The 24,424-nt window shown below is 39.7% G+C and overlaps 1 protein-coding gene across 2 annotated transcripts; it reads left to right on the top strand.

Annotated features, from left to right (window-relative positions):
* Nucleotides 1-101: 101 nt before the first annotated feature.
* Nucleotides 102-23,352, top strand: mst1 (macrophage stimulating 1). Of its 2 annotated transcripts, XM_050039174.1 has the most exons (19): nucleotides 102-327; nucleotides 2,239-2,383; nucleotides 4,517-4,632; nucleotides 4,719-4,833; nucleotides 6,850-6,986; nucleotides 7,682-7,802; nucleotides 7,924-8,042; nucleotides 8,486-8,551; nucleotides 12,404-12,578; nucleotides 13,998-14,128; nucleotides 14,570-14,672; nucleotides 15,260-15,396; nucleotides 15,528-15,560; nucleotides 15,666-15,780; nucleotides 15,859-15,936; nucleotides 18,001-18,147; nucleotides 18,255-18,361; nucleotides 18,665-18,804; nucleotides 20,834-23,352. In XM_050039174.1, exons 1-19 carry the CDS (start codon nucleotides 279-281, stop codon nucleotides 20,993-20,995), a joined length of 2,196 nt encoding a protein of 731 aa, XP_049895131.1. In that variant the 5' UTR covers nucleotides 102-278; the 3' UTR covers nucleotides 20,996-23,352. The 2 variants fall into 2 exon arrangements, with proteins under 2 accessions (XP_049895131.1, XP_049895132.1); XM_050039175.1 differs by lacking the exon at nucleotides 8,486-8,551 and having other exon boundaries at nucleotides 104-327.
* Nucleotides 23,353-24,424: the final 1,072 nt, after the last annotated feature.

Genomic DNA, 24,424 nt, shown 5'->3' with positions numbered 1-24,424 from the left:
ATGTGCCACTCGTCATTAATGATTAATACGCAGTATTGATTGGCTGTGTTTTGGGGATTAGGGCCTCTGTTTGAGTAAGAGCTCAGTGTTCGGCTGTGGGTGGTTTTGGTGAAGTTTTCTAACATCTGACTGCATTTACAGGGGGATTTTTCTCTCAGTATCGGGTCGAGCTGTGATCGGATGTTTAATCCCCCAAAAAGAAACTTCAGAGCAGAGATCTCAGTCTGACTTCAGCCCAGTGTTGTAAAACTGTCTTCATCGTCCTCAGAGCACAAACAATGAAACTGCTGCTGCCATTTATTCTCCTGACCGTCCGACTGACCACCGGTAGGAAAGTTTTAACATCCTAACTGTCTTTGATTAGAAATGTCAGCTATTTATATATCATATTGTTGTTATGAGGAGTTTAAATGTTTGAATTTATTAGGTCTTTTACATCAGACTCAGAGTAAAGGCCTGTTTAGTAACTGTTTGTGTGTGTGTGTGTGGGTTCATACAGAAGTGTGTAAACAACAAAAATTGATTAAAATCAATCAATTTCAATTCAATCAATTTTATTTATAAAGCCCAATATCACAAATCACAATTTGCCTCACAGGGCTTTACAGCATACGACATCCCTCTGTCCTTATGACCCTCGCAGCGGATAAGGAAAAACTCCCCAAAAAAACCCCTTTAACGGGGAAAAAAAAAACGGTAGAAACCTCAGGAAGAGCTGAGTAATATCCAGCTGAGTTATTATGTAATATAAAAGTGCATGAATGTCAGTGGTGTAGGAAGTATTCATATGTTTTTTTTACTTAAGATAAAGTATCAGTACGTCACTGTGACAGTATGACTCCATAACAAGTAAAAGTCCTGCAATCAAAACTTTACTTTACTTTACTAAGTATTAAATGCAGCACAATGCACTGTAACACTTTATTTACTCTGCCTACAGGTAGTTTAGTATCTGTAACATTTCAGCAGTTTATTAGTTGAGATCCAACAGTTTATCTTTATTCTGTAAAAGTTTAACAGATTATCTAAAGAGTTCATGTCACAATTTATTGACATATTCTCAGAATACTTGTGTTGAACTTGAACTTTTCCCTCAAGCATAAGTTGAACTGTTTAGTTTCAACTAAATTATTATGAAGTGAATCATCACATATACTCTGGACAAACATCTACATGTTAAAAATACTCTATAAACTATCTGTAGGTGGACTAAATAAAGTGATACCATGTGTACTTAAAGTATTAAAGTAAAAGTAAAATGTTCCCTTAATGTTTTACCATCATATCTGGATTAATATTACTGCTGCATAAATGTGTATGTTGCATTTTACCACTGTAGATGTTTAGGTTGTGTTCATTTTAACTCCTTTATATATTGTTGGAGAGTTTCATCTACAACACTGTGTCATATTGTGAGAACTACGCATCCCTAAAAAGTTTTCATGGTGCCAGAAAAACAGGCCTGTTTTCAACTGTGTGACCATCCACCTGATCCAATAGGGATTTTATTTAGTTTATGTACCTTAAGAAGTAGGGGAATTTTTTCAACACGTAAAGCAACACAAGAATGTTGAAACTATTATTATTGTTATTGTTTCACTGGACAGGAAATGGATGAAAAATTGTAACCTGTGAAGTAACTAAAGCTGTCAGACAAATGTAGTAAAGTAAATAATTAAGTACAGTACAAGTACCTTCAATTTGTACTTAATAACATTACTTGAGTGAATGTACAAAATTAAATTCCTTCACTGTAAAGGATTCATAGTTATTTAATTGTCTGTGTTGTTATGAGGAGTCTAACTTTTTAGTTTTATTGTGTATTTAAGAATCAGATTAGGAGTAAATGTTTGTTTAGTAACTGTGTGTTTATGAAGAAATATGTAAACTACAAAAAAAAAAAATAAAATAAATCCTTGACACAACCAGTTATTTTCATTTTATATTTTTAGATTAGGATTATTATGTTAAAAAAAATTGGTATTGCTTGACATAAACCAATAGCAGTAATGAAAGCTGTAATAGTAATTGTGGTCTGTTGCTGTTTAAAAGTTTCTCTGGTCTCACAAACCAGCAGCAGCGTCTTGGTCCAAAGGTTATATGTGAGCAGGCTCGTGCCCAAATGTTGCAGCTGGTGCCAGTGAGCACCTGCACTCCAGTTCAAACCCCGGACTAAACACATAGAGATATAGTCCTGACAGTCAGCCTGAGTTTTATTGTTTTGTTCTGCGTAAACAGGCTACCGCAGCCCTCTGAATGACTTCCAGCGCTCAGAGGGCAGAGAGCTGGTTCCCACCTCCTGGAACTCGGCTCGAGTGTCGTTGTTACCGGGCCTGAACCTGGAGGACTGTGCCACACGCTGCTCACAGTCTCTGGACTGCAGGTATCCAACCTTCACTTTAACACAGTGGCTTGAAAGCATCACTAGGCATCCTTTTTATTCAGCAAGGACATTAGTTATTACTCATGACTTTATTTAACTGCATGAATTAAAGAAGATCACTTTGTGTTAGACCTGTAAACTTGATGGCTCAGGAAGTGATTTAAAGGACACACCTGGTGATAATCTATATTTTTTTGGTTTAGCAACATTAAAGGTTACAGACAAACAAAAATAACCACAAGGAAACATGGAAGATAAACATTAACCTATCAAAACATTAAAATACCTATGCACAATAGGGCTGCAACTAATGATTATTTTCACTGTCAATTTCTTTGTCAGACATTTTCTTGCTTAATTGATTGGTTGTTTGGTCTATAAAATGAACACACCACATGAAGAGTAGTGGACAAATGATGACTGTTTCCTAAAGCCCAAAATGACGTCCTCAAATGTCCGGTTTTGTCCAGAACCCAAAGATATTCAGTTTACTGTCACAGAGGAGTAAAGAAACTAGAAAATATTCACATTTAAGAAGCTGAAATCTGTCAATTTTTGATTCTTTTTCTTGACACAAGTACTGAATTATCAATTACTAAATTAGCTGGCAATTAATTAAAAAGTTGACAACTAATCGATTAATCGTTGCAGCTCTAACGTACAGTGACAAGCACCAACTGAGTCATTCATCACTGTACTTATGAGAACTTTAAAATCAGGCAGAGCGACCAGTTCTCTTAGTTTTAAATCTTTGTGAAGGCCGTCCCAAGTGAAGGCAGCAGAGCACATAAAATCTTTCTTACCCAGCTCAGTCTGTGCACTTGGAACAAACAATAACACCACATCTTGTGATCTCAGATTTTTACCACAGTCAGATCAAAACCAACAATGAAGCGATCATACTAACAAATATTATCTGTGTAGCCAAAGCCTTATTGATTTTACTGTTCTGTGCCGTAGATCTCAGTTCTTCTAATCTATTACAGCTGCACTGATGCACTACGTGAGATGTTCCTTTATTACCATGAACACACTGTAGTTTATTTTGAGTCAGTCCCACATACACCGTCCTGCTGCTGGAAATACTCAGTAAAGCTCTCCTGAGTCCAGATCTTTGATAAACCCACTTCACCAAGTTGACTAACTCATCTGGCACTGTGAAATAAAAGTTTCCCAGTTAAAAAAGTAATTGATCCAATGAGTTCTGCAAAGGGACAAACAGTTAGCCAATCTGCCATGGGTGGGACTGACGTCAAAGTCAAGCTGTAATACCAACAGTGCCATAGACAAGATAGATACTGCTATCGAGGCTGTCCTAAATTTGAAAAAAAAAAAAACAACAATTCAAATTCAAAGTCTTGAATTTTATATGACACCCTTGATTAACAAATTACTTTACATAGATGGCGTGTTATCTCAATATTTCCTGACATTGTAGTTTGTTTTTACTTGAGTCAGTTCCACTCTTACAGTTTGCAGGCATGGCTACACATCAGTTTAGACTTGAGATGACATTGGGTTTGACCGTTGGTCTCTAGTGATCGCTTAGAGAAAATCAAATCCCCCTCTCCCACAGAAATCAGTTAGAGTGATGCAATGTCAGACTGCAGATGGAGATGACAGGTCTGTCTGATATCAGGCAACCAGATGTGTATTAATCCATTTACTACTGTTTAAGTAATAGTAGTAGTAGTTTGTTTCCTGCTGTTGAAGGAAAGGGGCGGCAGTAGCTCAGTCCGTATAGGGACTGAGCTACTGCCAAAGCGTTGCTGGTCCACGTCCCCAGCCAGTTTGGTGCCAGTTTGAATCCTTGGCACTTTCGAGATTCACCTAAGCAGGGGGGTTTGGAGGTGTGACTACTCGTGTCTCTCGCCATCGTGTCTTAAGATCAGAGCAAGTGATGTTTTTATTGCTGACAGAAATGATGGCCAACACTGTGAAAATTAGACTTTAGCAGCCCCAGAGATCTTTTTATGTCTGTATTACAAAGTTCTATTAATGATCTTAGAAGCTCACTGATTCATATCTCAACATTAAGAAATAAAGTCTAAACCCTTTCATCAGAATACCTTCTTGTAAGTTTGTATGCATCAGTGTTCAAAGCTTTGACATGAAAATATCCCTCAACACCAGAGCGTTCAACTACGAGACCCGTCCAACTGTCTCCTGTAAACACCTGCCCTGGGTGGGTGACGGGAGCAACGCAGAGGTGAAGAGGAACGTGAACTGTGACCTGTATGAGAAGAAGGGTAAGACTCATTGTGTGACGTTACACAGATCAAGGTGACTGATCAGTACTGGAGTTGTTTTGACTGGTTTGTTTTTTGTTGTGAAGTCTATGTCAGGAAGTGCATCGTAAGTAAAGGAGAAGACTACAGAGGGAAAGTCTTCACCACGAGAAGTGGACTCACCTGCCAACAGTGGTGGTCCAAGTTTCCTCACGATCACAGGTGAGAAGGATTTATCATCACTTTTTCATTCAGTGGAATCAGGCACATTGGAGTTAAAGTGAAAAAGGACTATGAGGTTAAACAGATGGTATTCAACTTAAATGGAATTTGAAGGGGCAACACATTTTTACTTTCAACTTGTCCATTATGGCAGCTTGGTCATTGGCCCTACACTTCAAATTGACGCTCCAGGACCTTAAGTGTCAGTTTTAGACGTGTCATGCAAACAGTGTCTTCAAAATAACATTCAGAAACACAGTTTATGCCACCAAAACTATTTGGTTAGTTTTAGGAAGAGATCGTGGTTTGGATTAAAATGGCTTTTGGTTTTACATGAGACACTAGCGGTCTCTTTGGTGAAAGTCCTGCATTTGTTTGACACATCCATCCACCCTGACCTCCTATGTACTTACACAGGCTTCAGACGTCAGTTGCTCTGAGTGTCTAATGCAGCAGATGGGTTTACACTGGAATTATGCTGCATTTACATGGAATCAGGGAGATGGTAGACAGCAAATCAGATATCATTTTAGTGGCAAGAACAGGACGGCAACATTAGGTGAGGCTGGCAGAGAATGGCGGCAAGGGTAACTGCAGACACCACTAACAGTCCACATTAAGCTCCTTCACACAAGGAGAAAACATGACTAATCTTGACCTAATTACAAATAATAATAAACATAAAATGAATGTATTTAATATATTCTATTTTATTCTTTGTAAATAATACAGCTCCACCATCGCAACATTATGGTCATGCATGTTTCATTTTTCTGTCCTACTATTCTGTCAGTCTGTTTGTTTTTCCCGTGCCATCTGGAAGGTGTCGTCAATCTGTGGTCTACCATTTAGTGTCTGCCTGAATCCTTGTGAACACAGCTTTTCAATCAGGACAGACAGAAGAATGGGTAATACGGGAAATATGAGTGTCCAGATTAACAGATGGTTTGTGCCGATTAGGAAGTCTTTGGCGCTTGGGCACCAGAGGGAAGTATTTTGTGATTTAGGGACATCTGAGTGGCAGCAAGATAAATCCCTCCATGGAGTCCAGGCAGTGGTGGTGGTGGTGGCTGATGAGTCTGAGGCTGATGACTGCTGAGGCATATGAGGCTGATGAATCTGTAAAGACTAGGTGGTGATGGCGAGGTGGAAGGTGTGCACGACTGCAGCAAGAAAGAACCATATTTAAAATGAGGAGCAGTACGATGATAGGCTGACAGAGAACGTGTGTTGCTGTGCTATTGGCTGATTGTAAATCAGGTGATGAATCAATTGACAGACCCAGACAATGATGCCAAGAGATAGAGAGTGAGCATGCCTGCAGGGACTGAATGGCAGTGAGAAAAAAACTAATTAAAAAAAAATATTGTCTTACTGACTGAACTTTTGCCTGAGCTTCATTAGTAGAAAGCACAGTGCATCTCATACAGACGCTACAGTGTGCCTTGTGTGTTGGTATCAGATGCAGAGATACTTGAAAAACAGTAAATATGACAACTTAATTAAAGCTCCACTAATCAATACAATACAAAACCAATGGCTGTGTGTAATGTGACAGGAGTTACTCACATTAAACTAACTGACTCTGTGGTTCCTCTCACCTCATCAGAGCTTTTAGCACTTTGTATTGGTTTTCTTGACTCTCATTGACCTTGTTTCCAACAGCAGATGGCAGCTGTTGTCAATATGTGTCAGTACTATGTGTTTTTCATTCATAGTGGATTTCTGTTGCTGCCAAGTGGCTGAAAAATGATACAGCTTTAAGTTAATTTCTCCAATTACTTCCTGTTCTCTAAAATTGTGAGGCTGTGTATAGAAAGGGCTCCAGCTCACACACTGTTGCTCTGACGTGGATGTAAACACCCTCAAATTAAAGCTGAGAGTCGACACTTTAACATGTTACATTTCCAATCCAAAGCTGGGAGTACAGAGCTTGTAAAATAAACAAACGTGACACTGCTCCAAAACATTTTGACTGCTCTGTATAATAAGTGAAAAACTCTCTGCTGGTCTCAGGTGGACTCCCACAGCCACCAACGGTCTGGAGTTGAACTACTGCAGGAATCCAGATGGGGATCGGATCGGCCCGTGGTGCTACACCACTGACAATGAGCGACGTTATGAAAGCTGCAACATCCCCCAATGCAAAGATGGTACATCTCATACGTTTCCATAAATCAGGGTGTACAAGTGTGATAGGAGAAGATTTATTTGCAGGTCCTGAAATTTCTCAGTTATTTTCTAGGCTTCTTGGAACAAACTATATAATTTGGTCATGATTATAGGAAAATTGTGATAAACACAGTGATTAGTCACTCATTAATTTGAGTTTTTAAAGAGAGATTTGGGAAAATAACAAGATAGTTTCACAGTTGGGTGCAGCTTATAAGCAGATGTTGACTTCTCATCCTTTAAAGAACCCTTAAAAACTGATCGAAATACATTTAAACCAGAGGGAGTATTCACCTATTTCGCTGGAAACTTTACTCCCCATGCTGATGTGTATGTTCTCCTTTACTTTTAAATTGCACAGAAAACCAAATTTCACATTGTTTGCATGTTCAGCTAACTTCCTGCCTGCTGTGAACTGACTCAAAGATGATTACTTTGGTAAAAGAAGGTTGTAATTACCAAGTATACCAATTGAACACCATCTCCCCCATCATTAGCATCAAATTACAGGGTCTTCTCCAGGAACCTTACTAAGATGTTACAATTTTATCAGCTCATTTCAGGGGAATTATTTGGATATTATGAGACCTGTAAAATCAAATGTTTCTGTATCGGTGACGTTTTTTCTTCTTCTCATACTTCTGACTTAAAGCTGTGTTTGTGGTTTTGTTTGCAGACGTGTGTATCACGTGTAACGGAGAGGACTACAGAGGGCAGGTCGACCACACTGTGAATGGCAGAGAGTGTCAGAGATGGGACCAGCAGTACCCGCACCAACACATCTACCAGCCTGAAAAGTACTCGATGAGTCATCACTACATTATCCGTCATGTGCCTGATCAGCCAGATTATTCAAACATGTTAATGTCCTGTGTTTTTTTTTACTGTGGACATAAAAAATCTTCATGTATATTTCAGATATCCTGATAAGAGTTTAGACGACAACTACTGCCGTAACCCCGACGCCTCTCCGGTGCCCTGGTGTTACACCACAGACCCTGATGTGGAGAGGGAGAACTGTGAGATCAGCAAGTGCAGTAAGATGTTGCTTTTGTTACAGTAACACTGTTAGAAACACTTACAAAAAGATTACAGATGGAACGAGTAGTTGATTGAAAGAAAACTGATCTACAGGGTGCCCAGTAGCTTGCCTAGTAGAGCAGGCATCCCATGTACCAAGGCTATGTCCTTGCCACAGCGGCCCGGGTTCAATTCTGAACTGTGGCCTTTTGCTGTGTGTTGCACCCTCTTTCTCCCTGTTTCACACTCATCCTGTCCTGTTTAATAAAGGCAAAACCCCATAAAAATAATCTTTAAAGAAGGACAACTAATCTACTATTATGAAAATGGATGATTTGCTTTTTTTCTGGGAGTGAAATTGGCAAAACCTACTCTGTTTCCATTTTCTCAAATGTGAAGATTTGCTGCTTTTCTTTGTCCTCATTTATAGCTAACTGAATATATCTGGGTTTCTGACTAGTGGCTGGACAAAACAAGACATTTTCACTACAGACCAGGGGCCACATACAGCCTAATTTGACCTCAGGTGACCAGTTAAACTATTGCATAATACCCTATAAATAACATAACCTCTGCATGTTTCCTTCTCTTTTAGTGTAAAAAAGTAAAAGTACATTCTGAAAATGCTCATCCATTTAAACAAATGATTAACAGTCTAATGCAGCTGAGCGCCACTTGTCCCTCTAAGAAGTTGAATGCTAACTGTCAGAAAAATAATTTTAACAGTATGTCTCAGTTTTCCCACATTCAGTCAGTTTAGTACTCACTGTCATTACATGTTCATTTGTCTATATATTTCCAATTCTTTATAGTTACCCTGGCATCAACACACCAAACTAAAGTGGAACCTCAGGAAAGCAATCCAGGTAATATTAAAAAGCCTTTATTGTAGTGGCTAAAATCATCAAAAGAGCCAACATGTTTCCACCACTGCAGGTCTGTGTCAGGGCTTTCAAAACATGCAACACAGGTATGGCCACACCCACTCTTACCAAGGGTTTAATGTGTTCTATGCCCTCTATGCATTATTGTCTATTTGTTCCACCTGTCATGCCATTATATGGGTCATGTGATGGCCTCCGATGGTTCCTGCCGCTATATAGGTGGGGCCATACCTGTGCCCAGATGAAGACCTGCAGTGGTCAAAACAATGTTGGCTCTTTTAATGATTTAGTCACTACAATAAAGGCTTTTTAATATTTCCTTCCTCGTTTTTCTATATTTTTCGGAGTGCCTGGATTGCCTTCCTGCCAGTCCTGTTGTTTCCTGTTCTCCACGAGCACCCGACACAAGGTTTTGACCTATGTTTGTATATACAGAGCAACCAGTCATCTCTCTCCTTTTTAAAGTGGAAGCTGTTGAGGAAGCAAGTTCCTGCCTTACAAACCATTTACAAGTCTGACGTTTAGGCGGTGCCTTGGCAGTATGGTTTCACCCATATTGTTTTAAGATATATATTTGATACAGATTATTTTGTACTGGAGCTGCTGATTGACAATATTTACACAATGTTCAGCTTCTTTGAATATGATCAAGATAAGTATTCATTGTTTTTTTAAGAGCTGTATTCAGGTCAGAGTGAAAAGCCTCTGAAGCAGCATTTTAAATGAAGTATGTACTCACAAGTGCATCAGTATTAGGTGTATTAAGTCATCCAGCGGGCTGGAATGGACCCTTTGGTGGGCCGGTTCTGGCCCACAGGTCATATGTTTGACACCCCTGGTACAGACCACAGGATTAATTGATTAATCAAGACAATAATTGGAGGATTAATCGATGAAAATAAAAGCATACGCTGCAGCTCTAAATAATATGTTACTGTACTGTTTAGTCTCCTAAGTTTTCTTCAGACCTTGTTGCTTGTTTCTTGTTGTTTTGTTTTTGCCATTACTTCCCTCCGGCACAATCGAGGGGACATGAGCTCAATTGAGTTGATTCCTGCGGCGTTAGGAGACACAGCAGAATTAGAGAGTCTCATTAAGTCGCTGTAATTAAATTTAGAAAAATCACCTTTTTGGTGTTTCTGCAAATTACTTCCCAAATTGTGAGACATTTCAAAATTGCCCCAATGATTCTCTTTGATTTAGGAGTAAATGCGAGCTGATTGGAGCCCTGCATTGTCTCACGGGGTTTCAGGTTAATTAAAGGTTAATTACAATGTTTTTCATTATTTTATTTGGCTTAACATGACTTGTTTACATTTACATTTAGTTTCTGTGAGTTTTACTGTGGTATAGCTTTCATTAGGAGTAGGTAGGCATTGCAGTGGTATACAATTATTTTACAAATATACATATAAACAAAATTTAAAGATTTGATAGAAGGTAATACATATTTAATACTTTTCAGCATTTTTATTTGATTATCTAACATTTATTTACCCCCCCAAAAAACCTCATTGAAGTTAAAAAAAAATCTCCTTTACAAGAGTGTCTTGGACTTGGTTTGTTTAATATACAATTATTCATGCAGTCTCATTAGTTTTCAGGCTTCTTCTTCTTCTTTTTCTCTGATTCTGTTTTGAAAGGGGGATTTTATTTAATATAATACATGACACACTAAGGGGGACTCAAATGCTGAACTTTTAGCTTCAGAAGACAATTAAATAAATAAACCCAAACAGGGCATCAGTGTTTTCTCCAGTATTTCGACACAGGTTGTGCAAGACGACACCGGCAACATTGGCATTTCCACTGAGGACAGAGATCACTGAGGCCAAACAACTATAAGACAGCACCATCTTGTGGTGCAGCCAGTGTTGAGTGTTGGGGGTTCACTTTAAAATTAAACAATTCAGATCCTGGTTTTAAAAACAGCTTTAAAAACTAAACTATGCATATGCAAGGAAGTTGAGCTCCTTACAAAAAATATGAAATACCCGCCCTAATCTTTGCAATGTCATGAAAAAACAAAAGTATATTTTAATCTACACTTCGTGGGAGTGAGTAGGAATCTTTCTTACACAATCATGGACTTTTAAAAAGAAGTCAGATGAATTATAGAGCCCCTCCAGACATGTGTCTGAGACACAGAAATACTCTTCTTGGAATTATAATGTGTCATTGTTATAATTTTACCTTGATGAATAATATCCAGTCTTTCTCCCTCACTGAAAACCTGGAATGTATGAATATGCAGATGAACAGTTCATTTGCAAAAACAGATAAGAGCCAGTCTTAAAATGAATAAATCACCAGTCTGATTGATATTCCTTTCAGCGCACAATGGCAAAAACATGATTTATGAAAATGTAGATATCTTATCAAAACAACTGACTTCTGCACATGCAAAAAAAAAAAAAAACATGATTTAGGAAAATAAATGAAAACAGAGATATCTGTTTTGTTTCAGAGATGTCGCCTACGCCACTACGAAGTAAATTTTCAGTCTGTGTGCAGGAGCATTTAAGTCTCCACATCACACCTCTGTAAGTTACATGTTGAACCATGATTGAGTTTTAAAGATTGGCTCATTGTAATGTCACAAAATCATGCCTGTGTGTAGGCTATGTATCTTAAATTTTAAAGGGACAGTTCACCTTAAAATCAAAAGTACATATATTTCCTCTTACCTATAGCACTATTTATCAGTCTAGATTGTTTTGGTGTGAGTTGCTGAGTGTTGGAGATATCGACTGTAGATGTCTGCCTTCTCTCCAATATAATGGAACTAGATGGCACTGAGCTTGTGGTGCTCAAAATGCTAAAAAAAAACAAAAAAACATTTGAAATTTAGCAGCAATGTCTCTTTCCAAAAATCATGACCTGCTTACCCAAGATAATCCACAGACCTTGTTGTGAGCAGTTTCATGGAGGAACTATTTTCTTTCCGCTGACTGTATCACCACACAGAAGGAAGTGTGCATCTACTCATCGACAGGAGGCTTGTGCTCATGACAGTGCGAGATCTAAACATTAATGGCGCCCTCCTCAGCTGAGCTGTAATGTCAGCTAGCTCAGTGGTGCTAAGTGAGCTAGCAGTAGATGCACACTTTCTTCTGTGTGGTGATGCGGTCTATGGGTACAGTTCAGTAGAGAGAAAATAGTTCCTACATGAAACTGCTCACAACAAAGTCTGTGGATTATCTTGAGTAACTGGGTGGACTATGTGGAAAAAGACCTGTATGTAGATATACATGGCTCAACGAAAACACAACAATTCTTAGTTTCAGGTGATTATACACTAATAAAAACATAGTTATGAATATCATATACCATTTCTGCCAATATGTCCATCTAAACCCAAAACACTTGACCTTTAATTTCACTTCAATAACACAACAGAAATCACAGAATCCTCTCATTATTCAGCAGCCCGATGTCCTGCTCAGACGGACCATATAAACTGACCTCACCTCTGTAACTTGCTCTTTCTTCAGCTGAGGTGCGGGTGGAGAAACGCCAGCGCTCCAGCTTCACCACCAACTGTTTCCGTGGCCGTGGGGAGGATTACCGTGGTAAAGTCAACGAGACAACATCAGGTATCCCCTGTCAGCGATGGGATGCCCAACAACCTCATGAGCATCCCTTCTACCCAAACACATATGAATGCAAGTAAGTAACACACAGCATGATGGAGGAGAGAAGAAGTTGAGTGTGTTTGAAAGATAAAAGTACTTTGGGTTATTTTCTGCACTCATTAGTTTGACATTGCTCTATTTGCTTCACATATGAATATTAATGTCAAGATGTCATTGCAGTGAAAGTTCTTGCGATCTTATTTCTGCTCTGACAGTTGACAGTAGATGATAAATCAGGCAACTCCAGATTAACAAGCGGGTCGCACTCTGAGTGGCAATGTGGATGTGAAATGAATATTAAGCTTATTTGTGACTTGGTAATCATTCATCATGCCCAAATCGATTACGAGCGTTTCAATCAGCCATTTTTTGTAGATGTTACAAGAAGTGTTGGATGTTAATAGTATGTTATTTTGGTATTATCTTTATATCTCTAAATTAAACATTAAACAGGCCGAGCAGATACAGTAAAATATGTCTTCACTTTATGCATTAGTGATAAGATTATTACTGTAATGCCTGTATATTTTTAAATTTATTAAAAAGTTTCTTAATATTAGCTGCAAAAAATATTATGTGTTGCCTCGGTACAATCACAAATTAACTATGCATTTAACTTTGTTTTTAAACAACGACAAGCCTGATAAATATTGGACAAAATGTTTTTGATTATAATAAAAGAACCAGTTTTAGTACAGGATATTTAAAGGAACAGTGTGTAAGATTTAGGGGGAATTAGTGGCATCTAGTGGTGAGGATTGCAGATTGCAACCAGCTGAAACATCTCCTCCTGAGAATTCCTTCAACATACTTTGGTAAGCCAACACAAAAATGTGAATGGCCCTATCTAGAGCTAATGTTTGGTTTGTCCATTTTGGGCTACTGTAGAAACATGGTAGTGCAATATGGTGGACTCTGTGGACAAGGACCCCTATATTGATTTTAATGGCTCATTCGAAGGTAACAAAAGCACAACAAATCTTAGTTTCAGGTTATTATACACTAAAGAAAACATACTTGTTATATTCCATTTCAGCCAATATATCCCCTAAATCCTACACACTGGATCCTTTAATAACTACAATAGTTAAACATTGTTAACAGCTTTCAGCATTTTGCAGTGATTTCTGTTTATAAATGTTTAAATGGCCGAGTACCAAACTATTTACAGGTGTGACGAGCATGGGTATAGTACAAGGCATAGTTGACAGATTCAATCAAAATTCAAAGACTCAGGACTATGGTGGAAAAAAGTTAATGTAACTTTTTTTATATATTGTGTGATGCTTCAGTTTTATTTCTTGTTTTAAATGCTGCTTGTGTTTGTTTTATTTTTCTTGCTGTTTTTTATTTGATTCTACTGAAAAATGTGTTATTGTATAAGTTGTTGACAGGTTATGACAATAAATCTAAATCAATTCTGACTGACTTTGTGCTGCTACATCTCATCCAGGGGTTTGGAGGAGAACTACTGTCGTAACCCAGATGGGTCGGAGGCTCCCTGGTGCTTCACATCTGTGCCAGAGATGAGGACCGCTCTCTGCTTACAGATCAAACGATGTGCAGACGACATAGAGGCTGAAGGTATGACCTCCTGATTTAAATTTTAACAAAAAGAGGAAATATCAGTGTGTAGCTAACTGTCAGAAAACAGTAAGCTGACCTCAGTAACACCAGCAGGACGGAAAGAAAAAATCTGTCTCTGTCTGTCTCAAGTCTGTTGGTTGATAAGCGCAAGTGCTTCATCAGTTAAAGACACATCTTTAAGTAGGTAGTCCTGTGGTACAGAGATGTAAATCCCTGCCATGCTGAGCTGGCATGCCGAGTCAAACCGAGTCAAGCCAAGCCAGCACATGTGTATGGAAAAGGGCTAAATGGTAGCTATGGCCCGGCATGAGAACAGGGAGTTTCAGTGTTGTATCCAATTTTTTACATTTTATTTTACCACTTTTGCTGCGTGCTGTAATTCATCAAGATCACTGTCATAATAATAATTTTGTTCTTTTTCTTTCTTTCTTTTTACAGATTGCTACCATGAAAATGGAAAAAACTACAGAGGCATGGTCCGCAAAACTCGTAAGGGGATCACCTGCCAGAAATGGAACGTCAACACACCTCACCTGACCAAGTATGATGATCATTTAAGTGTTGCAAAGACACATGAGAAAACAGTTGCAATGTGCAAATTTGTAGACATCTGTGACACAGGCAAAACCAAGAATGGAAAAAAACCCCTGATTGTTGTCTTTATATTTAAGCAGCTGTATCCAAAATCCAAAATGCATCATGATTCTAAGCAGGTTTTTGGTATGCTGTTGTGTATTCACACTCGAAACAGTCAGTATGTAAACAAACAAACAAAAAAAAAACTTTGATTGATTAATATATTTTTGAAGAACACAGTTCTCCCACAATTCGATGAATGGAAATGGAGGAGCTCCTCACAGCTGGAAAAATTCAAACTTATTTTTTATAGTCGTGAAACAGCTCCAGGAAACACCTAAAAACATTATTGTTACAGTTTGAGTTGAGTATTACAGCAGTTATACCTATTAAATATGTTGATTTCTTTCATACTGATCACAAAAACATTTCTATAAAGATCTGTATATAGTGCATACGGTACACAGTTAGTGTGTAGCATAAAACTGGGAAACAGTCTCTTGAGTTGCTTTGATACCAGCCAGAAGAAAATAAGTCTGTGTGATTTTCCAGGATAAACCCAAGGACGCATCCTGAGGCGAACCTGACAGAGAACTATTGTCGTAACCCAGATGGGGACCAGCACGGACCCTGGTGCTACACCACTGACCCCAAAACTGAGTTTGACTACTGTGCCATCAAACAGTGTGGTACATAACTCTGCTGTCTTTCTATATTTGAACATCTTCAGAGGAGTTTAATGCTCTGCGTGATGACAATTCATCCAGAGCTTCTGTTTCCTGAATTTAACGATTCATCTGTTTCTTGTTGTGTCACACAGCTGGAGAGAAAGTGTCCATGACTGAACCAGTAGGTCAGTTTCTGAATGAATATGAAGCAACATTTCAGTCTTGACAAAAAGCCTTTCTGTATTTTGTTTGTTTGTTTTTAATAATATGTCACCTCTTTCTGAACACAGAGAAGGTAGAGTTCAGTGAGTGCGGGAAGAGAGACGACCGCCTCCCGAGGACGAGGTTGCGTATCGTGAATGGGGTTCCTGGGAACTCACCATGGACAGTGAGCCTCAGAGACAGGTGAGTCTGAGAACTGTTTGAGCTGGACAAGAATGTGTATAGTAAAATACACTCTGACCTCTGACCTCTTGTGTGCAGGAAAGGAAACCATTTCTGTGGAGGATCCTTGGTTAACCCCAGATGGGTGATCAGCACCAAGCAGTGTTTCTCCTCCTGGTAAACTTTATTTATTTTAAAGTTTTTGGAGTGCAGCCCGTCAGCAGGGTGTTCGCACTGTCATTGTGAACAATTAGCACTTAGCTCAAAGCACTGCTGTGCCTAAGTAACCTACAGCCTCAGAGCTGCTGCTAGCATGACTGCAAACTCTTAAAGCCTCTACACAGCAGCGATGTGAATTTGCAACAGCTGCAACAATGGTTCAATAAAAGGTTTAAACAGATTCGCACCAGCTCAGTCTGCAGAAAAAAATATGGATTCATCATGCAGTGACGATGACCTAGTCCTCCACCTCCTCAGTTGACAAAAGTAGAGGATATTTTGGGTACTTCCACTTTTACAGGGAAAGAGAAGAGTCCCACTGCCTCATACAGGACCTGAAGCTCTACCACAGCTGGTTCCAGACATAATTTTGGGTCCTTTCACACCTGCCCTGTTTGGTTCGCTTTAATTGAAGTAAGGTTTGTTTGCTTCCTCAGTGCGGTTCGTTTGGGCAGGTGTGAACACAACAATCGCACTCAGGTGTGCACCAAAACAACCGGGCCGAGACCTTCTTGAAGAGGTGGTCTAGGTCCGGGTACAAACAAACTCTGGTGTGGTTTGTTTGTGGTGAGAACGTGTTCCGACCTCGATCTGAACCAACTGCAGTCACATGACACATTGTTTGGGTTAAACATGAGCATGTCACAGTTAATGTGCACCTCCTCCTGCACTGCCTTATTATGCACATCCAGCACATCCAATGCATCAAAACATTGTTTTTTGTAGTTGGAGCCGCACCTCGTTTTCAAACTGTATGGTTTGACTAAAATGAACAATGACAGTAATATAGTCCACGATGACCAGCACTAAAATCAACCTGCGTAGTTGTCCTCTACTTGTACTTATATAAAATCAACCTGCGTAGTTGTCCTCTACTTGTACTTATACTCTTCTTCAACATTTTGTTAACCTCCTGGATTTTTCCCGCATGGAAATTCTGACCAATCAAGAGCAGCTTTCCTGCACAAGGCATTTTATCTGGTCCGCTTATAAATGCTGCCGTGAGAACATGAACCAACTCTACGCAATTATACAACTTTGTAACAAAATTAGTCCCTGATTCGGACCAAAGCAAGACAACTCTAGGTCTGAAGGTACCCTTATGATTTAAGATTCACCCCCCTGTACAGTACAATCAGGAGAGACATGTTTTGGTTAGGAAAGAAAATATTTAATTACAAATGCACATGAGAATGGAATGTGAAAATGTGAAAAGTCTTTGGCGATTAGACCCCTTCGAGATGGTGAGCTATAAGGAGGGTGATGGATCCGTAGCCAATTAGGGAACCCCCCCGGGGTCTAGACGCTGGTGGTGGTAGAGGAAGTGGAGAAGAGATGAGGATCAGATGGATGGGTGCTGATGATCCGGATGAGAAGAGGAATGAGTCTTCGGGTTTATCTTTGACCTTGGATGTGATGGCTGGAGGTGAACGGGGTGGAGGAGGGCTGCCTTGTTTCTGCCTAGAAAGACAGCTGAAAGCGGCAGAGGAGAGAACAGATTTAAAATCTTGTAGTGACAACCTGATTGGCTGATGGAGGCCGTGGCTAATTACGATAGGACAGCAAGAAGAGTGATTGAACTTACGCTGAGCTTCATTTGGCCTGGCTGATTTTGTTGTAAATATGTTTATTTCTGTGGTAAAGTCAGGCATTTTAACCTGGGGGTCTGTGGGGATTGACTCACTCTTGGGGCCAGTCTCAAGTGGCCATTCGAGGAACTGCAGCTTTTAGCCATTCTGCGTTGGCTTCCTTTTCCAGTCCCGGAAATTGCTGCTTGTGCGTTCATAAAAATCGACTTTGTTCCAAGGCTTTATTGTTGCATAATATCCACATTCTTTGTAAAAGTACTCTTGATAAAAAAAATAAATATTAACATGTGAATTAAACACACAAAAAAAATGGCCATAGTGTGTGAAGACCTTTGGTATTGTCAATGGAAAAGCAGTATTTAATTACTTGAGTTCCCCTTAAAGACTTAAGGATATTTCAATTTGTACTTTGCTTGTCTGCATGTGTGCACAGCTACGTGGACCTGCCCGGGTACTCGGCCATGATGGGAACTCTGTATCGTGATCCACAAGAAGGAGAGCCTGGTGTGCAAACCATCTCCCTGACCAAGATCGTCTGTGGACCCTCAGAGTCTCAGCTGGTCATGCTACAACTGGAATCGTGTGTACTGTCAAGTGCTCCCAGCACCCACACACATACACACAAACACACACACACCCACCCAGACGTACCAATAATCTGGTTCTGCCTCTCTCTTCTGTCTGTAGCCCGGCCCAGTTTAATGAGCGTGTCTCTCAGATCTGCCTCCCTCCTGAGCGCTACATTGTAGCTGAGGGGACGAACTGTGAGATCGCAGGATGGGGTGAGACGAGAGGCAAGTATAATCCTTTGGCAATGATAACTTGACACTGAATTAACGACATGCTGCGCTTCATGCGACTACAATATGCTTCAATTGTAGTAATTGATAATAGATGACTTACTTAGAACAAGCATCTTGTTTCTGCCCTTGAAGTAATGTCGCATCTAAATGAACGAGCTATTCAGACCGTTGAGCAACAGATGGCGTTGCTATTTCCAGACCCATTCCACATCTGTCCACCTTCCTTTTTTCTTTTCTCCATCTCTCTAAACACATTGGCTGCTAACTCATTCCTCCTTCTTGCTGCTTTTCAAGGGACTGGAGATGAGACTGTCCTCAACGTGGCCCACATACCAGTTCTTAGTAACAAGGAATGCAACAAATACTTCAGAGGTCGTGTTCGTGAGAATGAGATGTGCACGAGCTCTTTCCAGGGAGGGGTGGGTGCCTGTGAGGTAGGTGAAAAGAGTTCACAGTATTAAAGCTTTAATGTGACTGTTTTAACTTTCTTTTTTGTTTACCCTGGAGCTGCAGCAGTTCCTCCATTCACAAATTTTAAGATTAATATTTATGATTGCATTTTGCCTTTATTAGATAGGTTAAAGTAGAGATGCATTGTGGTTAATATGGCATGCGTCTAGGTCACCATGACAAAACGGACAGTTTTCTTTGACATTTACGGCAGAGGTATTAAAGGAATAGTTTGACATTTTGAGGAATACGCCTATTCACTTTCTTATCAATAGCTAGATGAGACTGATACCACTCTCGTAACTGTTAGCTAAATAGAACCAGCTAGCTTAGCACAGCTATCATGGCTCTGTCTCACAGAAACAAAACCCACCTGCTAGCACCTTTAAAGCTCACTAATTAACACTTAAATTCTTGTTTGTTTAATTTATCCAAAACCAACAATTTGTGGTTTTGGGGGCAACTGTACGATTTTTATTGCTTCAAAAAGAGACTGGCTGTTTTGCTGTCTCCAGTTTTTATGCTAAGCTAAGCTAACAGACTGCTGGCTACATGAGAGTGGTATCAATCTTCTCCATCAGCAGGACACGAATAAGTGTTTCCCCAAAATGTTGAACAACTACTTTTAAAAAGTAATAGCACAATTAAAGGAGCTGTATGCGACATTCAGAGCATTAATATAGCAGCAAACAACTATTTGTCGCATACGGATAGAGCAGAATCCTGAGTAGAGAATGAAGTCGTACTCCCTCTGTGTGTGTTGTTTGGTGTGTCACATGATGCAAATTTTTGTGTCGCATTACTCACGCACTTCATATGCGCGAATAACTCATGTCAGGTGTGAAATCGCAGATTCGATTAGCCTAATGAACTTACATTGGTACAGTCTCAGCGTTATACGTCCCTAGAGGATCTCAATGCTGATTGAACACATTGAACATATTGAACACAATATAATGCTAGCTTTTCAGTTCTTGGTTGTGGTAGATGGTCCGGCTGCGTGTGCATGTTAGCACATGTGACTCCCTGTGTGTGTGGCACACTGGCTAGCTAATCACCACCGCTCTGCTCTGTGCTTTATGGCGGTCACTGTTGATGTTGTTCCAACCCACGGTAGTGGAGCAATGTTGTTGCAGAGGCATAGCACTCATCCTCCTGTTCCCCCTGGTTAACGCTGTTAGCTCTGTTAGCACATGGATGTATAAAGAGAACTGGACAGAGTGGAAGCGGATCTTGGTTTATTCTTATGAAAGTTGTTCAGTGGCACATGAGGCTAAGAAGTTTGATTTGGACGTTATGAAATTACTTCGATCTTCTGCATTGTGAGGCCCATAGAGCAAGTGCAGTAGAGATTTACAGCGGCAGAGCGGCTAACCTCCGGCTTACCTCGGGTTTAGCCTCTCACTAACTTGAATCGGGACAAAGTGATTTATTTGTGCGGCTCCTCCAATCTTCCTAAATGTTATCAGACCAAATAGACCAAATCTGGATAGTGAAATTAGTCATTTTGCAAGGTTTGTGACACTCAAAAAAATGTATGATTTACAGATGCCTCTTTCACAGCGTAAGTCTATGGGAAAAAGTATTTTGAGCCCCATGGCATCACGTGCAGGGCGTAACCACAGGGCGTGTCTGCTGTTGTCAGCGCTGTTTATGGCATTAGCACTGTTAGCTGCTAGCCGCTGGCTCAGCCACCTCCATGTTCAGAACTGTGTGCAGACAGTCCTGCCTCAGAATCATAGATATGCTCTAAATGTCGCGTATAGCTCCTTTAAGTGCTGAGAATTAACGCTTCAAACACTGACAGTGAAGAAAATCTTTTGATGAAAATCTCTTGAAGTAAAGAGCATACAGCTATTTATATGCTCCTATAAATCAGACACATCTACCATTTGGGTAATGGAGGCGGACTGGACAAGATGTGACTGCAAGATGTTTCCAACCTCAGCAGTGACAGTCAGTCATAACAGAGACAAATAATGACTCCAGAGTGTTGTTCCTGCGTGTCTGCAGAGAGACTACGGCGGCCCTCTGGCCTGTCAGAACAGGGACTGCTGGGTACTCGAGGGTGTCATCATCCCCATGAGGCGCTGTGGACACCCGGGGCAGCCCAACATCTTCATCCGAGTCTCTGTCTACGTGGACTGGATCAAGAAGGTCATGGAGATGGCTTAGAGACAGAAACTGCCGTCCAACAGGGACTCATCAAATCTGCTGTCAAAGCCCTTAAGACCAGTTATTCACTTATTAACCATAGACATGTTCCTTCTCGGATGTCTATTTTGCATTAAAAATGTTAATAATACATTAAAATGTATGGTCAGATTTCACTACACAAGTTACAAGAAGACTATATTAAAAAGACACATACATTCATGGAGAAAATGCAAAGACAGCACAGTAATTTGTTACAGTATATCTGCTTTAACCCTCTGACACCTGGATTGACATCATGTTTCTTGTGCTGCGTTCAAATGCCTTTCACAAGTATTTAAACCTTTGAACCAAGAGAAAATTAGTTTGATTTCTTTTGAAAACATGGAAAAAAAGGCAATGAACAAGTTCACAAGAAATGTCCCGCATATTGCAAGAAATTAGTAGATTTAGAAAATGATCTTTAATAAAGAGGTAGGGAAAATGTTCAGTAGACTATATTTATAATTAACATAATTATATATTTAATTAATAACTTATTTTTCCATAATAATTATTATTATTATTTTTAAGCACTTTTTTCCAGTTAATTTCCTTTTTTCTGTCTAATTTTCAGGTAATTTTCTTGTACTTTTTACTAAATTCTTGCTCATTTTTGTCTCATTTCTTCAGTAGTTGTTCATTGCCTTCTTCCCACATTTTTTTTTAGATCCAATTTGCTCAGGATTTGAAAGAGTTAAATACTTTTTTGTATGCATTTATATCTAGTGAATTTTTCCAGCCAGAGTCACTAACTCTAAGTTCACCAGTGGGGACATTTAAAGTCATGATGTCCTCGATGCAAGAGGCCAAAATCAGACAGAATAAGTACAAAACAAAATATTATCAGATGCAAATAATGCGGAGATTTAACATAAAATGTAAGTAAAGTAAACTTTTCATGAAGTCCCCCCATTTAGTGTTTTTATAAACATTTAATAATGGTTTTAAATAAACTATAATGCAGTTGAAAGCAGATTTAAGGAGATTTTGAGTGTTTATTAATGCACAGGATTAAAACTTGTCTCATAAAGACATTTTTTATTATTACCACCAAAGGTTTTTTCAGTTTGTTTGTTAATCAGCAGGATTACAGAAAAATGACTGGCCCTGCTTTGATGAAATTTGGTGTAAGGGTGTAGCACGGGTCAAGGAACAACCAACTCAATTTGGGAGTGGATCAGAATATTTTTTACTTTCGTTAACATTAAAGTTGGGGCATTTGGTCTGCGCTCTCCAAGTGCCTTTCTAGTTACAACTGTGTTTTATTCATTATCTGTTCATACAGCAGCCTCCACTAATGGCTGACCACAAGAGGAGTTGTAGTTGTTCACAAATACATTGATAAACACTGCTTACAACTGTTTTATGGTGCATTATAAAGTGTTTATTCAATGTTTATGCACTGCTTATAAAGGCTAAATATGGGGACTTCAGGGAAAGTGTTGGGAATTTGTTATTTATTCACCAAAAATGGATGCAGGGATGAAATGTTTCCCCTCAGGTTCAGAGGAAAATAAGTGAGAATAAGTAACTCTCACTAACAGAGGAGGTGTTGGGGGGTTTACAGCACACATTTTAAGTTCCTAACATCCCCTGGAAATGCACCCTTTTACCACAAAACTGTATGCCTCCCCTCCTCTCCCTGGCACTGAATGGAGCTCCAAAATACCTTCTTTGCCCCCAGCCTCTAAAGAAATCCCTCCTCTGCCTGTCTTTTGATGCCTGCCCCCACCTCTAAAGACATGCCTTTGTGCCTTATGCAGAACTGTATGCGCTGCACATTCTTTCTAGTTCTATAGGAGGATTTTTGTAACCCGGTCCTGATGAGCCCACGGAATTCAGCTTAAATAAACCTCAAGATCAGAGTCCGACCGAATCTCAGACACACCAGCCTGCAGAGGGCCACTGAACTCACACATAAACTCTCACACAGACACACACACACACACAATTTCTCTCTCTCATGCAAACCCTCCCTCCCCCCTCCCTGCTCCCTGCCTCATTTCCCATTCTTTCTGATTTCTGTCTCTTAAATTTTCACGCCAACATTTTTTCCCTTTGTCTCGACAATCAGAGGATCCTGACATTTTATCTTTTGCTGAACTAAGAAGAACTGAAGTGTCGAAAATGTTCCCCTTTAACTAACACACACACAGCGTTCAGAAATGGCAGGTTGACAGTTATGATTTCAGCGTCATTCTGCTGTCTTTCATTTAGTAATATTTATAGTGAATGACTAATCAAATTCATATATGACTACCACTTCTCACCAACTGTTAAAGCTTCTAGGAAACCTGAATACATTTTTAATAAATGCTGCCACACAAACATGCAAACAGCTTCTTTGTTATTGTGTATCACGCATCTGATGGTAACTGTGTGTGTGTGTGTGTGTGTGTGTGGTAACTGTGTGTGTGTGTGTGTGTGTGTGTGTGTGTGTGGGGGGGGGGCTGAACAAGATCTTTGAATTCAACATTTGAAGATGAATTTTTTTAAATCTTCAAGTTTGACAGGATATTTTAATCTGTGCATTTATATATTGCACAACAAAACTGACACTGTGAAGAGTTTAAATGGGGTCCTGTGCTCTATCTCCATAACTTAAAGCTTTATATTTTGGTCTCATGCCAGCACGCTCACCTGACATGACTCCATGAGCCGTCCAGTATTAGTCGCCCCTGGAATGTGTATTCACTGTGGTTCAAACAAATCCATCTGTATTTATCAGTCTGTGCAAACTTACAAAGTTTTGAAAATCACAAACACAAGAAAGAAGGGATTCAAAACATGCACGGAAAAATGCAATAAAAACTACAATGGGAGGATTAAATTCCAAAAATACTATGTACACCAGGAGGAAGTGATGTTACAATTTTTTGTTGGATTATTATCTGAAAATAAAAAGAGAATAACTGATTGGAGAATAACAGGAGAGTAGAACACTAGATCTGGTGTCTAATAAAAACTTTTTACATGATCTACATAAGAAAATTAAAAGGGAAACGCAGCTCATATTTGCTTACTGCTCACTCTCAGTGTGTTTGCATGTGGTGCATGATTCAGTGAACTAAACTGGGGTCAGTTTCCCCCCAAACAAATGCACATCAGATGGCTGCCCCTGCAGACTTTGTTCTCAGAAACCCCATTTGATCTTTCTGTCCTTTGTTATGACTTACACACACACACACACACACACACACACACACACACACACACACACACACACACAGAGTGAAACCTCTGCTCGAAAACAGTCTAGACAGTCTGATCTCAGCCGAATTTCTACTGAACCTTTCCCTCCCGTCTGTGGGGAACTTCCCAGTCCCCGGACCCCACTTTGGGAACCCCGGAACCAGACTTATACCCTCCTGTCTGATGCCCGTCTCTCTCTCTCTCTTTCCTTCTCTC

Source organism: Epinephelus moara, chromosome 24 (genome assembly GCF_006386435.1).
Source record: "Epinephelus moara isolate mb chromosome 24, YSFRI_EMoa_1.0, whole genome shotgun sequence".
NCBI lineage: Eukaryota > Metazoa > Chordata > Actinopteri > Perciformes > Serranidae > Epinephelus > Epinephelus moara.
This window is presented reverse-complemented; position numbering and strand designations above follow the sequence as displayed.